This window comes from Argentina silus (assembly GCF_951799395.1).
Source record: "Argentina silus genome assembly, chromosome: X".
Lineage (NCBI taxonomy): Eukaryota > Metazoa > Chordata > Actinopteri > Argentiniformes > Argentinidae > Argentina > Argentina silus.
Window position 1 is genome coordinate 17,085,451 of NC_139653.1, and position 17,968 is coordinate 17,103,418.

At 39.8% G+C, this 17,968-nt stretch overlaps 1 protein-coding gene across 1 annotated transcript in view; it reads right to left on the reverse strand.

The window, feature by feature from the left end:
* The window catches only part of frya (furry homolog a), a gene marked incomplete at its 5' end in the record, with an annotated part of 74,563 nt that overhangs the window by 8,705 nt on the left and 47,890 nt on the right, over window positions 1–17,968 (reverse strand). Inside the window, 12 exons of the mRNA XM_083696060.1 lie at window positions 3,640–3,810; window positions 3,977–4,051; window positions 7,235–7,399; window positions 8,403–8,582; window positions 9,522–9,662; window positions 9,778–9,948; window positions 10,047–10,144; window positions 10,277–10,869; window positions 10,980–11,074; window positions 11,163–11,350; window positions 11,466–11,587; window positions 12,242–12,440. Coding sequence (XP_083552186.1) covers window positions 3,640–3,810; window positions 3,977–4,051; window positions 7,235–7,399; window positions 8,403–8,582; window positions 9,522–9,662; window positions 9,778–9,948; window positions 10,047–10,144; window positions 10,277–10,869; window positions 10,980–11,074; window positions 11,163–11,350; window positions 11,466–11,587; window positions 12,242–12,440 — 2,198 coding nt within the window. The remainder of the gene's footprint in view (window positions 1–3,639; window positions 3,811–3,976; window positions 4,052–7,234; window positions 7,400–8,402; window positions 8,583–9,521; window positions 9,663–9,777; window positions 9,949–10,046; window positions 10,145–10,276; window positions 10,870–10,979; window positions 11,075–11,162; window positions 11,351–11,465; window positions 11,588–12,241; window positions 12,441–17,968) is intronic.

The window sequence follows — 17,968 nt, forward strand, 5'->3', positions numbered from 1 at the left end:
ACAGGAACTATCAATGAATCTAACTACTTACTGGTTATGTATGCGATCAAACATGGCCACTTTCAACTACAAGCAGTATAAAGTATAAGTCACACTTCCACTCTCACTCCATACTCTTAGTCTTTAAGACACCTCTAATCAGGTTTGTTGAAATAGTCTTTATTGGAAATTAAGGCAAAATACTGTATAATTCCTGAATCATGCTTTTTCCTCTTTTGTTGTTTTTTGTGTAGCGTGAGTCCACTACGCTTCATATTCTTTTTTTTCCTTTTTAATAAAAAAAATACACTGTTAGTTTAATTGCAAATTGTGTTGTGTGTATGATTATCAAATCCTATGATTTCGTCATTTCATCAATTTCTTACCTCATTATAAACTACACAATTCATAGTTTTATGGCTACACATTTTGGCAATCAAAGGTTATGCTCATGGGCAATGAGAAGTGTGCCCCCTTTTGACCAATAAGAGAACCTACTCTACTGAGACGGACAGGGTTTGAACCCAGGTCTCCCATTTGGAAGACACGTGTCTACATTAAGGCAAAGATGACTTCTTCAAGATCTGTAGGAAACGCTTGAGTTTATATGTCTAAGGCAGAGCTACTGTATATTCCCTTTTGTTCCCCTTTGAAATTGTTCCCAGCAAAATATAGTTCATAGTTCACAAAGCCCTATATAGTGATCTTTGCCATAGTCTATAAATATTAATCTTCTAACATGAGGACACAGGCTTTAGCTCAACAGGATCCAGTACTACACCTCTATCCTGGGTTCAAGTCTCAGGTTTTAGAATTTACATAGATGACTGACCTCCAAGTTTGACCTCTAACTTATAGTCCTCGACATTACAAATATAACATTATCAATGCCCATAAATTGAAACTATGGCACAGTGGCAGCACCGTTCTCTCTTCTCTCCAGAACAACACCTGATGTATGTACGGATATCGAAGCCCCTCAGTACTTGATGCATGTTATTTACAAGGTGCCAGAATGGTTTGCAGCAGGTTAGATCCCTCCTCCCTCTACATATCATTCATAAACTGACACATCAGAAAACACAGGACAGATTAAATTCAATCGATTTATTGTCTGCCTAGGCAGATATCATATTCACCTGCATAATGTAATGGGGAAAGCTACAATTCTGTTTGTACCCCTGCACAATAAAGCAACTCATGAGTTAACACACCCCACAGCCGAGTGTGACATCCACAACGCAGTGCTGTGAACTGCTCCACAATTAATGATTTCCAGTGGATCTGGTTCAAGCCTGAAGAGCTGAAACCCTATTGTAACTGTAGCAATTCTTATTTCTTAATTCTTATTATTATTCTTTTGCCTTTATTTTTTAATCTGAAGAACCGACTGATGAAAAATGTTCAATGTCAATGGCTGTCACTACTCTGAACAATTAAATGGCACCCATTGGCCTATAGGTAGCTCTGTAATAAGCATCTTAAGTCTAATGCTCAGCCCCGCAGCTCCATTTGAGTTAGAGTTATGAAATTTGGTATACTGGTCCCTCTCCTCACAAGGTACAAATTTGCCTAAAGGACCCACAACTTCTGGCATTATGGATTTTCCACCATCTTGGAATTTTTGAAAAACCTTTAAAAATCTTCCTCTCATGAACTGTAGCATGACATGGTTTTTTAAGTCTGATTGACTTGAATTTTGCCACACATGCTCAAGCATATGCGATCTGTCAAAAAATCTAACAAAGAAAAAAATAAAAAATAAAACAAACTTCCAATTTTATATAGCCCAAATAAAACAGCCCTATCTAAATCCAGGTCATTGGTTCAATTCACATGAAACTTGTCATTGAAATTTAATCATCATTGACTGAGCAGTTTCTGATGGACATTGCCTGCCAAAACTTACCATACAAACCGTCTTTTAGTGTTTGGATGTTGCTTTTATGCGCACCGAAAAACCAAAATGTATTTTCAAAGCACTCTCTTGCCACACTCTCACTACACCAACATTCAGTTTTAAGAAGCACTTTGGGTGTTGTGTTGCACTGTAATAGTGTGTTCAATCCCATTCAGTGTATCATACCACTCATATACAGATCTTAGCTTAGATTTTTATGGTTTCAAAATGCAATATGCATGTTATGAGTCACTTTCTTCTAACAGTGTATACTGTAAAGCAGGTTCAGTATATTTGACAGAATAAAAGGGATCTCCTATTAACATCCATATGTTTTGGGTCAGAAATATCAACATATTTAGCATCATATTAGAATCGAAATACTGTTTTTATACATCATATTATGCATGATCAATAAAGATTAGTAAAGACTGTTTCTCCCCCAAAATCAAATCAATGGCTTCAAACTGTTTTCAGCATGAAAACAAGAAACTGATTGCATTGCATTATTTTTAATTCTGACTATTTTCTAATTCCTACACAATCTGAAATATCAGGTGGTAGAGTTAAGCTGACACTGCACTCACTATTCCAATGTCTGTTGACATGTGAAGTGAGGATGAGCAGTTTCTAATGGACATTGGGACATTTGAAACCAAAAACGGGTGTCTTCATTGTGCCACTGGGTGGCGCAAATAACCCATGTGAGATGGAAAGTTAGAATCACAGCTCCTTTATAAAATATTGGACAAGTAAAATGGTATGTAGCAACATCACATTATCAATTGTGTGATATGTACAGTATGTCTGGTGTTCATATTTCACTAAACACACAACAACTGGTATTGCAGAATCTGATTGCATACAAAAAATATACAGTGGAGACCCCTAATGTTAACTTGAATTGATTAGTGAAATTACTGTGATCAGTAAGTTTACTTACTGAAATAACAGTGATCAAGTATTAAGTTTTATACTATTGTTTAGGGGCAATAAGTAAGCAAATATCCAGCATAAGTGAATGGAAGGCTGTATGTGATGTCTGCTGATGCTACAGTGACTAATTTGACTAAAGCTAACACAATAAAGCAAATATAAAGTAATACTGGTTAAGGGGCCTTGTGCTGCAATGCACATTGCTTGCAACTATTAGTTTTGTACTCAAAATTGAATTCCTACTCTGAATATGTATCACTAGCAACAGGTAAATAAATTCCTAAGTCAAAGATGTACAGTGTATGAGCATGCACAGTGCTATCACACATTTCCATTAAGATGGCAAATCGCTGGGCAATCTCTGCTACAATACACTGCACTCTACTACTGAACACAGTATTAGCATTGCAACATAACTGAACTTACCTGTAGCTCCTAGATGGCACAGACAAAAACAGAAAAAAAGAAACCACATTACACAGAGTACAAAATAAAAGCCATCAAAGCAGACACTACACGTGTCACAGAAATCAGTTGAGACACACATTTGAGATGAGGTCTTAGCACACTGATTTCATTAATATGCTGACACAACCAATCGTTTCTCATGTGTTTTCATCCACCATCACAAAGTTATGAAGACAGAGGTTCCACATGGAAAACTACTACTGTATACTGCACATCTAGACAAGCATAACAAAAGGGCCAACACATTATTCTCCATTAAATCCCTGTAGTGAGAGAATCAAACCAAGTGATACATGTCTACCCATTGTGATACTGTATGATTAATGTAAGCTCCTTCGTCCTGCCAAGCAGCTCACCTCTCCATCCTCTAACTCCACATCCAGGAAGTCAAAGTCTCTGAAGACTCTGAACTGCTGCTCTGAGGTGGTGTCATCCATGTTGTCTGGCTCCCTGGTGCTGTCCTCAGACGACACTAGACTGGGTTGGTGCTCCATGAGGTCAAGCTCCCCACAACTGGAGAAGATCACCTGTCAAGGAATGAAGACAGTTGATAAACTACATCAAATATAGTATTTTCCTCTCTGCAATGTTGATTTCACTATTTCATTTTCAATATAAGTGTGTCTCATTCTTGTGTAAGAGCCAAAAGACTTCAGCACACAGTTATTCACTTGTGAGTGGATTCTCTCTCACCGAAGGGTTTTTCGTGAGTCCCACTTCTTGTCCACACAAAGACAACACATTCACTAGCTTTTCCCGTGTTCTCTTCTGCAGAGAAAAGAGGAAATGTGTAAAACTGAAGAAAACAACAATGCCGCACAACAAATCAGATTACTAAATGAAAAAAAATGATATTCTTAACTTAACTTGCAGCACTTATGTTCTTAGCTAAAGAGGTTTTTTGACTGCTGCTTGGAGAGACTATTCCTGTTCGCTGTAAACATTACACAATTATGTCACTTAAAGTACACTAGAACGTAATAAATCATCTAAACCATCGCCACCTACAGTTATGACATATCAGAAGATCTGATGAAAACAAAAATACAGTTGACTTTTACATCAGGTGCTATGTGGCCATGTTCCCTCTCGCAGGTACAGTAGGTCAGTGTTTAAACGGTTCATGGTTGGGTGATGGATGAGGGATGACAGCAATAGCAAGCCAACTGGCCTTTTCCACAATTTTTAATTCACTTGCCAAATGTGTGAGCTGATATTAATTATATATTTTAATTTAATTTGTATTATTGTAATGTATTTTTTTCCAATCTGAATTAACAATTATGGCAGCCTGGATGAATTATTTGAGGAGTAGCCTATGAGTTATTACAAATTATTGTCTGGTCTGAGAAATTCGAAATGATCTCCTTGGATAAACCTTAATTTGGAACAAATCATGTCTTCATGGACACTTCATAAAATGATGTCAGACATGGAATATATATGGCAGTGTTTCTCCAACCATTGAATCTGTGGGTGGCAGAAAATCTGAAATTGCATTTTAATTAACTCAAGGTGATATAATGTTTCTCAGTTCATTCCGCATATTCTGCACATTCCGACAGCTCCCTCACAACGCAAAGAGTGCAGTGCGTGTCATGAATTTTCCGCTTGGGGAACGCAAGTGGTGATGAGGCGCAAGTTCACGTTGAACGTATTTCACCTGATTGAAGTGAGAGCTTTCACGAATAAATCAAACAAAGTTTACATGCCATGTGCAATGACAAGAATAAATCTAAGAAGGGTGTCAAGGTATAATGAGAGCGAGCAGATGGGGCAGGGCCGGCTCTAGCCATTTTGGTGCCCTAGGCGAGATTAGGATTTGGTGACCCCCGCCCCACCCCCACCACCACATTACCCCACCAGTATCGCCTCATCACCACCCACTCATTCTACAGTAAAAATATGGACAACAAACAAATCAGACACCACAATGGTCGCAATGGCCTAAATCAGCCCAAAGGGTTGAAAACACCATACAGCCCTCACTACTTGCGGATAAGCTGCTGAGGATGCAAGTGGACTCCCCCATTGTTTCCTGGATTACGAACTACCTGACCAACAGTTTGTACGGCTGCAGGGATGTGTGTCGGACTGGGTGGTGAGCAGCACTGGCGCCCCCCAGGGGACAGTTCTGGCTCCCTTCCTCATCACCCTCTATACCTCGAACTTCAGGCACAATACAGATACTTGCCATCTGAAGAAGTTCTCGGACGATTCTGCTATTGTGGGATGCATCAGTGGAGGCCAGGAGGACTAGAGGACAGTTTTGTTGAGTGGTGTGAGGAGAACCACCTGCTACTCAATATCAGCAAGACAAAGGAGATGGTGGACTTTAGGAGGACTAAGGTCCCCCTGTCTCCTGTTTTCATCCAGGGAGAGGACGTGGAGGTGTCCAGAGCTACAAGTACCTGGGGTTGCACCTGGACAATGAACTAGACTGGATTGGTAACACAGATGTCCTGTACAAGAGGGGCCAGAGCAAGCTTTATTTCCTGAGGAGGCTCAGGTCCTTTGGCATGTGCAGGACTCTGCTGAACATGTTCTACCAGTCAGTGCTGGCCAGCACAGTGATGTACGTGGTGGTATGCTGGGGGGGCAGCATCAAGGAAGGTGACACCAAGAGGCTGAACAAGCTTATTAGGAAAGCTGGTTCTGTCCTCGGTGTCACCCTGGACACTGTGGAGGAGGTGGCCAATAGGAGGATGAGGACCAAACGCCTGGCCATCATGGACAATCCCTCCCATCCCCTACATGACACTGTGGCAGAGCACAGAAGCTCCTTTAGCAACAGACTACTACAACCACGTTGCACTAATGAGCGCTATAGGAGATCTTTTCTGCCTGAATATTTTAACCACACCCATTGCTAACAGGTGCATAAAAGCAAGCATACAGCCATGCAATCTCAATAGACAAACATTGGCAGTAGAATGGGTCATACTGAAGAGCTCAATGATTTTCAACATGGCATTGTCATAGGATGCCACCTTCCCAACAAGTCAGTTTGTCAAATTTCTGCCCTGCTAGAGCTTCTTTGGTCAACTGTAAGTGCAGTTATTGTGAAGTGGAAATGTCGAGGAGCAACAACAGCTCAGCCGTGAAGCGGTAGGCCACACAAGCTCACAGAACGGGACCGCCGAGTGCTGAAGCACGTAGCATGTAAAAATCATCTGTCCTCAGTTACAACACTCACTACCGAGTTCCAAACTGCTTGTGGAGACAACGTCAGCACAAGAACTGTTCGTTGGGAGCTTCATGAAATGGGTTTCCATGGCTGAGCAGCCGTATCTCCCAGGTGTGTGTCAATCAGAAAAAGTGCCCCTAATATATTTATTTCTTTGATAGGAATTTTCAGCCAATGTTCCTTTGAATTATATCCATAATTAAGGTCTATGTTCCCTGAGTAATCTGTAACCCACTTTGTTGTTTTGTAGTCTGATTGGATTGTTTATATTCAGAATGGTCAGTTATGATGCTTGCCTAGCCTGTTAGCTAGTCAGCTATAACAGACATTTCTATGTGTGTTCTGTTACATGAATTTGCCTGTTGTGGGCTATGTATGTATGTTATTATTGAATTGGACATTAATAGAGTCTGGGCTTGTATCCCCCAGATCCAGATGATAATCAATCCGCCAGAACTTGTGATACACCTGAGACATTGTGTGCCTGCCTTATCTTTTCGTGGTCAACTGTATACAGCCTTCTACCATCTCTCTCACACAACGCAAAGACTGCATTACAACTACTATCATCGTTACCACCACCCACCACTATACGATTGATGAACATTTGTTTGATAATTTGGATTCTTAGAGAAGAAACTAAAGATGAATTCGTAACAGCAGCAGCAGCATTGAGGTAGATCACCTTTGCGATGGCAGTAGGAACCTTTTAAACATTGGCCTACTGTAGGTGCACCATCATGCAGAAGAAGGTGGAGACTTACCTGTGAGGACTGGGGCCTCTTCCAGCTGACAGGCACCAATACGTTGTTGGAGGTTGATCCTGAGGAGGTGGAGGAAGTGCTGCGGGTCACTGCTATGGCCCTGGTCTTCGCATCCTGTGCTGAAGAGCCCTGCAGGTCATCATACCTCCTGCCTATCACTGGTGTCTGCCGGGGTAAAAACACACACGCATGCAGGCAGGCAGGCACGCACGCATGCACACACACACACACACACACACACACCAAGCCAACGTGAGTCAGATACAGAGCGGAGGCTTTCAACAGAATGAGCAGCAGATCCATAGCCAGGTCTCCATGTCAGCTCCCATTTCTTCTGCCCTCTGTCTATCTGAGCAGCCAGCTCTTTCATGAGACAAAGGCTAATTGTTTAGCGGCTTATCAATTTTTCAGCATGTGCCAGCATTTATGAGCACTGTCCTAATAGGCACAGATCATAGGCTTGCAGTCCAGTCCAAGACTTGGAAAGACTTGCAGAATTGGGGAATTCTCAAGCTTAGCTTATTCAATCCACCTGCAGTCAATTTAAACGGATTCTTCTGTCACTTTTTTTCTCTCCCTCTAGTCTAAAAATACCAAGGTATTTGTTCAAAAAACGAGAGGTCTGTTTGTATGTCTTAAGCAGTAATGCTTTGGCTGTTTCCTATCCAGCCCACTTTGAACTCTCACTGATTCACATACAAAAGGTGGCAGCAGGGCTGACATCATTTCCTGCCATTCATACACCACACAAATAGCTCCCTGTTCAGTTCCCACACATACACCACCCTGTATCTTTCACATGGCTTTCAAGCTCTGCAAAGTCTGGCTAATTGTGTTTACATTTCTAGCTTTCAAGCTAATCTCACAAGGTTGTTCTAAAATAAATAGCCATAAGTAATAAAAGGAAAGGAAAGAAATGTTTCCTTTCCAAAAACATGAACATGATCTCAAGTTGAATCTCATTCAGCACCACACCCTGGAAAAAACAGGAAAAGACAATACAAAAATCCCAATATGTGGTTTACATATAAACTTTTACCACAGAATTGATCATTCACAGAACAAATAACCTACATTCCATGCCTTGCACTGCTTTCACGCAGTGAGTAACACATGAATTATATCAGAACAAGAGAGTGAGAGTGAGAGTGGGTCATAGATGTCTAACCTCAGAGATGTCAAAGTGGAAATCCAGTGTTTTCCCGGGCAGGGCCTTGGAGGACCTATCCCACACACGGCTGACATCCAGGTGAGAGAGGTCACTGTGAGGAGAAGATGGCTGGACCAGACTGGCAGAGCGGGACACCACAAGCTTCAGAATGTTCAGGCCTTCCCTCCAATGGACCGTCTAGAGAGTATATGCACACATTCATATGCCCACCCAAAGAATTAACCCCCCCCCGCCACACACACACACACACACACACACACACACACAACAACAACATCAACAAGTATGTTTGATAGAAAATATCAAACATATGACGTGTAACAAAAACTTATACAGTTATACAGTACAGAAGTGTGATCTGTCAGCTATCAAACAGCTGCTCAAAAGGGAAGGCAAGGAAAATGGATTCAGTGTGAGACTAATCTGAGGAACTGCAGCCAAAAGGGCAGACTGTTTATAGAGTGATGTTGGGTGTGCCTTCAAATTTACTGCTCAGACACAAGTCTTTGTTTTCCTTTTTTTCTGGAATAGTTAAGCAACGAGAGTAACCAGTAAATACAACAGACCCTTTCTATGAGGCCCAAAACACTCTTCCAGTCACAACATAATATGCAGTCTACATGATTAATTTGCCCTAATTACCAGAGAAATAAAGTTATGTGTTTATCATAGTTTAGTCATGTTATACTGTATGTCAGTGACACCAGACCAAGCTGTGCCACTATGACTTATTGACTTGATGAAAATAAATTATTGGATTAACAACAGTTTATCAACTACGAACAACTCTGTGGAAAACACACAATTATGTTTATGTTAATCAATAGTGATTAACTATGCCTACAGTATAAATAAGCTATTGTGTGCATTGAAATGCATCTTAGACACTTAGATCTCATTACAATAACTCTTCTTTGTATAACTCCCCTTAGACTGCAGGCATTTTATTGGCATTTTCATCAACACACTAACAAGCTGAGTGAAGCAACTTTCATGACCCTTTTTCTACTATATATGTATACCCAGCGTTTTCTCCCGACTTTGTGATGCTGAATGATTTATGTGATTGAAAATGTGTATTTGCATTTGTGTAGCTTTGACTCCATTTCATCTCACCTGAACAAACTTCTCAATGGTCTTGAGCACATCAATGTTGAAGGGCTTTGCCTGAATTCCACTCAAGTCCATTTGACACAAAAGACTGTAGATGATCTGCAGGAGGGTCTGCTGCATGCTGGCAAGGCCCTTTTCCAACAACTGTAACAAATAGTGAGTTAATGGTTAAATAGTTTGGAGTAGTAGCCATATATAAAGTTCAATTTATATCAGAAAAAAACTGAAAAGAATATGGTTAAACAACAGCTGTACAAACCTCTGCCATATAAGTGACCATGTTAAGAGTGTTATCAGAGAAGGCCTCATGTAGATAGCAACAAACTACGTTGACCCAGGAGAAGCAGTCCCGAGTGTAGGAGTGTGTTTTGTACAAGGTCATTACATGAGCAAGGTTGGACAATTTTGCATTCTTCTCCTCCAGACATACCTAGCCATTCAGACAGAAACATCTCAATGTTAAACATGTTTTAAGTAACTGTTTATAGTATATCAAATGAATATTGATTTTCAGGCAAAGAGACAAACCTGAGCTATCCTCTCAGCAACATCTTTACAAAACTGAGTTGGGCAGTCAAAGTTCTGGACAAGATGTGGGAGCAGACAGAGTACATTCAAGGGAAAACCTGTGAGACAGAGGGAAAAGTGGTCAAATTCCTCAAATTTTTTCTTTGTCAAAATCAAATACCTAATTATGTATTACATTGAAACATGAAGAGAAGAAGATAGTAATCAAATTCAATGTCAAATTGGTATACCTATAGCCTGTGAGGTGTCCACCACAGGCACTCTAGAGACAGGGGTCAGCTGGCAAAAGAGCTGCAGGGTGAGGTCTGTGGTAGCCACTGAGGTGAAGCCCTTCAGCAGAAGCTGCTGGAGCCCAGTGAAGCTGCTCCATTTGAGCTGGCTCTGAAGTTTCTCCAGCTTGTCCCTGTTCTCCTGCTTGTCTAGTGACACATGGGCCAGTAGTTTGTTTAACAGCCTCAGAGACATCAGATACTCAAACTCAAAGTCTGACTCCATGAGTGACACCGCCACCCAGAAGATGGTGGCCAGCAAATTGCTGGGGTGGTTAATGTTGGCCAGGTCAGTGACGTTGTCCTTAGATGAGAATGTGCTACGGGTCTTTGCTAACCCGCCCTGCTGTGAGCAGGCCTGGATCCGGTCCAGTGTAGCACTGCGGGGAGGGTCAGAGGACCGGTCTGCCTCCCCAAACTTCTTAGGTACTGAGTAGCTCCTCTGGTGCCGGCTCCGCTCCGCTGTACCAAGGCCCAGGATTAGGTTGAGCTGCCCTGTGCTCTTCCTGTTGGACATCAGCTTTCCATTAGTCAGGAAATCTGGTGATGAAGCTCTGCAAAAAAAAGAAAAATCACACATGATTCACATGAACACTAAACAACAACACAATACAATGCAATACAGCATCACTAAGATTAGCAACTATTAAACAAAAACACAAACCTTGTCAAGATAGCCATGAGGTCATTGTTCTTGAGACATTCAGCCAAATTGTCCACCACAGATTCTAGGGTAAGCAGCACCTCCATAACATAGCCCTGGAAGAGAGTTAGGAAATCGCTATTGAGCACATATCACACACACACACACACACACACACACACACACACACACACACACACACACCTGAACTTCTTCCCCATGCTCCCCCACCACCTCCACCAGGCGGGAGAGCAGGTCAGACACAGCATGGGCTGAGAGTGGCTGTCGCAAGGCTCTGAAGACCTGGAAGGAACGCCCAGCGTAGTGCCGTGATGAGCTACACAGGCCTGTCTGCAGAGCTACGTCACTCAACTGCTGCTCCAGGTGGAAATCTGTGGAGGGATGGATGGGAGAAGCCTTTGAAAGGACATATCGAATGAAAGGTAAAGAAAAGAGCAACGGCAAGGACATGACTATGTAGAGCCATAAACTCTTTGCAAGGTTTACCTGACTTGGACTCTTTGAACACAGACACCACATGTCGCAGAAAGTTGGCTAACTGCTCAGTGCTCTTGGAGTTCTGGTTCTTTGGTGAGATGTCCTCGTGGCACCACAGGGGTCCATAGGCCCTGGACAACAACATCATAGTACACCCGTCTCTGTACAATACTGCTCTGTGTGATACGTTGCTGAAGAAGTAAGCTAGTTAATAAGTATCTATCTTTAGTTAAATTAATGGCTATTATATACAGAGAAGAAACCAACTGAATCTTTAAATAGCATTTAAACTACAGTGATGTCAGTGTAATATATAAATTCTACCAGAGGGATCCATGAGAATGTAGTGTTGCATTAAGCACACCTGTTGGCATTTGACATCAGGGGTTTAACCCAGCTAACACAGGCAGTGTAGCCTATCACTGAACACTAACATAAAATTGAGTGAACTGAAATACACTTGTATGCCATTCAATAGCCAACTCTTGATTTAAAAAAAATAAATCACTTTTAAGGCAAGGATATGCAAAAAAGAAAAAAATAGCCAGCTTACTTGCCCTTGCCTGCATAAACATGTTCAGTGCTGACATTCTGTTTTATGTGTCCTGTATCAATCCTTGTATAGATAGGTACAAATGTGAAATGCACAAAAGATGTAGGTAAAATGCACAAATGGAATAAATATGATATGCCATGCTTTTATCTAACCAGCTGACGTTTATTGGTTGGACAGAGTGTGATTCTACATGTCACTCTTGAATTGACTGCTTGGTGCTACATAGTACCTGGTTGTGAGGAACTCAATTAGCTTATTGGTCTTCTCATCAATCACAGTGGAGCTCTCCAGCTCCTCCACCTCCTGGGAAATCTGGGGCAGGTTGTTGCTGCTGCCCCCCAGGCTAAGGCTCGACGACGTGGAGGAGGAGCTCAGACCAGAGTCTGGCACAGGAGACCCCTGGCACTCCCGCAGGAAGTCAAAGCCTCCTAGACACAGGAGAGGGAGGGAGATGCATCATAATGGATGAAAGGGGTCCATTTAGTTTGACTTCACTTCCTTGCCAGTCATGAAATGAGGTGTTCTGAGCCATGTTCCAATAAGATTAGTATGGCTATGTATGTGAATACTAAATGAATATGCCTTGTAAAGGCATGATAAATTATTTTGCCACAGGCGGGACTTGAACCCTGGTCTGATGGGTTGGAAGGCATTGTCATAATACTTAAACCACAGTGTTTTTGAATGTCAATAGCCAAACATTTTGGATTTAGACAGCACTGGCCGAAATTGCATGTTTTTAGTGTCCCCCAGCATAAACATAGCTATTCCTGTCTTGCTATTTACATAGCTAGCTATACTTCTAGATTAGATTGAAGGGTGGCATGCAATCTAGTTAGTCTATTTGTAAAAGACAGCACTAGATAGCTAAAGACACAAGAAACTTGGTAGCCAGCAAAAATTTGCTAGCTAATTTTACAAATGGTTGCTAAACGATTTAATGGCCGCCATGAACTCCATGTAAATTGCTAAATTCCAATCTCAGTTAAGTTTAATTTTTAACATCATGTAAAAGCAATGGAACTTTTTGCAGTTACAAAAACTGTAATAGATTAAAATAAAAAATAAAAAGATTTGGAGTTTTCTCCACATTGTAAAGTTGGTTTGGAGTGTGTCGCCTGAAAGTGCGCTGTGTGCTAGCAAAAACATTCCTCGTGGGCTCAAAGGAAAAAAAAAGGAAAAGGAAAAAACAATGCTAGCTAGCTAGTTAAGGGACATAGCAAGCTAGCCAATGATGGCTTCAAAGAAGAGAAAAAAGCCTGATACATCCTCAAAATCTGTGGTCAATGGGTGTCATGCTTGTGTGGAAAACTACCACAATAGCAAGTACAAACATCCAGACAGTGGGAATAGTCATGTAGGAACAGACCACCAATGCCATGACCAGATAATCCCACTTAATTCGCTTTAGCAATGTCCTTTGCTCTCAAGAATGATCAAGTCAAGATAAATGATGAATGCATTCAGTTTCCCTACCTTGCAGCCATCCGATTTGCGTGTTCAAAATTAAACCACTAGCCTAGATGATGCACATAGATTTCCACATAGTCACACACATTAATTAATAATAATAATAAAAAATACCCGCAGCCCCGGAGTTACAAAAAGCTTAATAGTTTAAAAGGTTTAATAGGTATCAGAGAGATTTTATCAGGATTGATAATTTGGTGTGATTTCATTGGTGTGAATAGCTTGAAAGGTGTAAAAATTCCATCTTTTCGTTTCCATATACCCCCAAGTTAAAGCCTAAAATCAATAAATAATATATTGTCTAATGAAGCTAGGCTAGCCTTATATATTTCTAGACAACATTATGCATCATGATCCTAGTAGAAGTCATTCATTACATTTACATTACATTTATGCCATTTTGCCGACGCCTTTATACAAAACAACTTTTTTTATTCTTTTTTTTTTATTTGCAGGAGAGAAACTAATAAACCTAATTCATAAAATTCATAAACCTATAGCCTACAACAGATTGTGGCAATAATTTAGCTAAGTGTATAATGTTTGTAAAATAATGGCAGCAAAACAATTATTTTCTTCCCTTTCACTGTGACTGGTTAGGGTTAGGGTTCCTATAGAAAGTCTGACTATGATGTATAGTTGATTCACTTAGTTTAGATAATTGAGTCATTGTAAGTCAAGATAAGAGTGTATGCTAAATGACAAAAATGCAAATGTACAATGATGGTAAAGCATATGCCCAAGGTGAGGGGCCTTATTAACAATTACAGATAATTGTCAACTGAACACAAACTTAAATAATTATAAGATAAAATAAACACAGCCTATGGAAGTTATTTATAGGGTCAGTCAGTACAAATTAAAGTTGCAAGCTTAAAAGATGAAAGAGGAGATGCATTTTAAAATGTATCATAGGAACCCAGTGGTCCTCATAGAAACCCATGTTAATTTGTGCAAATTAAAAATGCTTCAAGTTTAAAAAGTCTAAACAGTATCAAAATCTGAATGGGAGTTCTTTATGTGGAGTCAGTCTACACATTTTAAAGTTGAACTGAGGTGTCAAGTTTAAAATATGAGAAAGTGGATACATTTTGAAATGTCCCCATTCAGAGCGAATTGCCATTGCAATAAATAGGATTTCAGGCAAATCGAGTACTGCTCAAAAAGTATAAATGGTATGAAAAAGTGTTTTTAAAGCAACTCAAATTACACAAGTCTGGGTATTTAAAAGTGTAATTGAAGTTAATAGGTTAAGTGGTTTAGGCTGTGCACGCGGTGGTTGGATAATAGGATTTCATGCAAATACGAGTAAAGCTCAGAAAGTGTGAATAGTATCAAACATCTGTTGTCTAAGTGGAGTCAGTCTACACAAATAGATGTAGAAGGTAGAACTGGTAGCCAAAAGAGTGCATTGGTGAGCAATGCTGTTGTTTTTGTTACAAAAAGCTTAATATTTTAAAAAGTAGGAAGAGTTTCAAAGTTGAATGCAAGCAACTCAAGTTGGACATCGCTCCACGTTATCAAGTTGGATTGGTATAAATAGCTTTAAAGCTGTAGGAGTAGCAGGCATAATAATAATAATAATAATAATAATAATAATAATAATAATAATAATAATAATAATAATAATAATAACTAGAGTAGAAAATGTGTGTGCTTGCTTAGCTGGCTATACGTATTATAATTATTAGTAGTGGAGGTAGTGGAGCAAGTAGTGACATAGTTCTATTTCTGTCTGATATCTTCAAGTAAGATAAATAAGCTTTTGGTGACCATTGAAACCCATGTTGAGTTGTACAATATGAACAGTATCAAAATTATGTCTTCAGCTTTCTTAATTAAGAGTTTGTGTACTGTATGTGTACATTATGAAGAGATGGTTTGGTGTTCCTGAAGGGGGAGCTATTCTGTTCCCTACATTGAGAGCCCCATCCCTGAGAAGACAAATGGCTGTGAGCTCTGTGGAATATTAAGGATTGTCAGAGCTGTGATGTCATCAGTGATACAATTAATGGTGGTTGGGTCTCCTTGACTCCTAATTTAAATACTGTGGTTGTAAAATCATATAAAAGCAGAGGTCAGGGAAGAGCTTGTCCTCTTTTCTTTGTCCATGTCATGTCGTCATAAGTTGTGAGTAGCATTGTTTGAATGACCTGTGGCCATCTCTCTCTCTACTGGAATGTAAAAATGTTCTATCAAGTATTTGCCTTGTAATAGTATATTCCTTGTATAAGTATACAGTATTCTTAAAGCCTCATTTGATTCATTCTATTTGACCATTCTTGCACTAAATAAGTACAAACTCAACAATTTTTAGCATATGGTGATAATTACATTGGAGTCAGATTATTAATATTAGATATGTTTTGCTATTAACAAAATATAGCCAAAAGTCTCAACCAAACTTTCGCGTGGGAACTGACATTATTATAAATCTATCTACAGTTTGTGGTGACCCCCAACCTGACACTGGTTGAAAATGACTTTAAATCGATTCATTCATTTTGTGATATTGGTTCTTGGCACAGGTTTTACAAACGCTGTATAACGGTTTTGTAAGGACAACTCTGCATTGAATAGCATTATAAACTAGACCCATTTTCAGGACCGATATAAACCGTGTTTTGATTACCACGTGTAAGGAATACAATGGCTAGAGATAAAGATGTGCATGAATTGATTGAGCTGTGTGCTTCGGTAACTTTTAAGGACACGTTGCTGAAATTGAAAAAAAAAGACAAGAAGCATCTTACTGCTGATTCGTCTGAGAATAAAATCCTTGACTATTGGAAAACAATTGGCATTCGTAAAAGCAAGTAAAAAAATAAATTAAAATAAAATAAAATAAAAATAAAAATATATATTGCTCATCTGCTCAACAGAGTCCAGCAAAAGAATCTTGCCCACGCGCGAGACGTCAACAAACATTTGCAAGGGGATCTCGCAAAAGCGCGAGAGGATCTTAAAACAATAAGCGTACTGCGAAGGCCTCTACCGAAATTAATAGTCTTGATGCACTAAATGCACTACTGCTAAGCGAAAAAAAAACTATTCAGGAATTGAAACTACAACTCGATAACTTTGGCCACGAAAAACGTAGTTGGGCAAAACAGCAGGAGAAAGGTGAGGAAATGATTGCTTCATTAAACAGTAATGTTAAGCGTTTACAACAGTGCATGAAGTCACTGGAGACTGATTCATCCGATAATGAGAGTGGAATTAGTTATGTTTCCCAAAGCAATTCTGAAACCTCAAACAATACTGCGCATTACTCGGTTTATCGAAATACTCATGCTCATGTCTCTGCAGTCTTGACATGCGCAAATTGCAGAGATAAGCGAACAGCCTCCTATGAGCCATTGTTCAAGTATGGATTCACTTTCTAGCCAATGCTCCATGGACTCAATCAAAGCCAATTACCAACATAACTTTTGGCCACACCAGTTGTCTCTGGAGTAACACAGAGGGGCAAGTCAGTCTATTAATATGCATAGTGCATTTGGTAATTCAAGATTATCTTCAGGAGTAGGTGTATTGACACTGGTTTGTTTGGAGGTTTGTTTGATGACTGTTTCAATACATTCCTAAAATGCTTGGTATAGCTGTCATGCCTTATCATTACCCAAAATACAAGGTTGTGTCACCTCATAGTTTGTAATCATATAGCTTGTAAATACTGTATGTATATTCACTATGATTTCAATACCAGGAACTGTTCATCTATGCATTTTCTGTCTATAAGTATAAGAACATTTACTTTTACCCAGCCCCGACTTTATACCAAGTGGTGTGCCAGCATTTGGCTGAATGTTTTTTTATTGCCGCATCAAATGACTTGATTAAATAACATAATTGCAGACAGTTTCTTGATGTGGGCGTTCCTTGATATCAGGAACACCCACAATGCTCACCATTGGTCTGTGGCCGTTTATTGCATCTTTTGCTCTTTAGTCTGACTCTCTCACAAGTCACAGCTATGAATGACTTCCTCCTCTTTTCCTAATCTCTCTCTTCCTACTACTCTTCCCTGCAGATGAGCTGTCTGTCAGAGTTATTAATAGTGTGTTGGGGACCCTGCCAGCTGTTGGACTTCAGTGGGAAGAAATGATCTTGAGGGGCAGTCGTAGCAGACAAAAGTACACATTACTCAAGGATCATCGCTTTCATGTTCAGGACAGGATTTAGTTTAAATGCTCTTTTAAATGTAAATGATGACTCATTATATTGCAATAATTCAAATGGATTGAAATAATGAAATTAGTTTAGATGTATTTCTTAATCATAATGTGATGAAGTATAAAAAATTATGTTGCTAATATGTAGGTTGATTTTTGGAAATACAACTTTTTATTAGACAGAGCTGTCTTTTACCTTTGAGGGAGGCTGTGTGGCTGGTACCAGGATCAAATTGACAACGTTGACTTCATTGGGGCCAGTATGTAAAACCCCACTTTTTTTTTTAAAGGTTATTTTTTTGGAGTGGGGT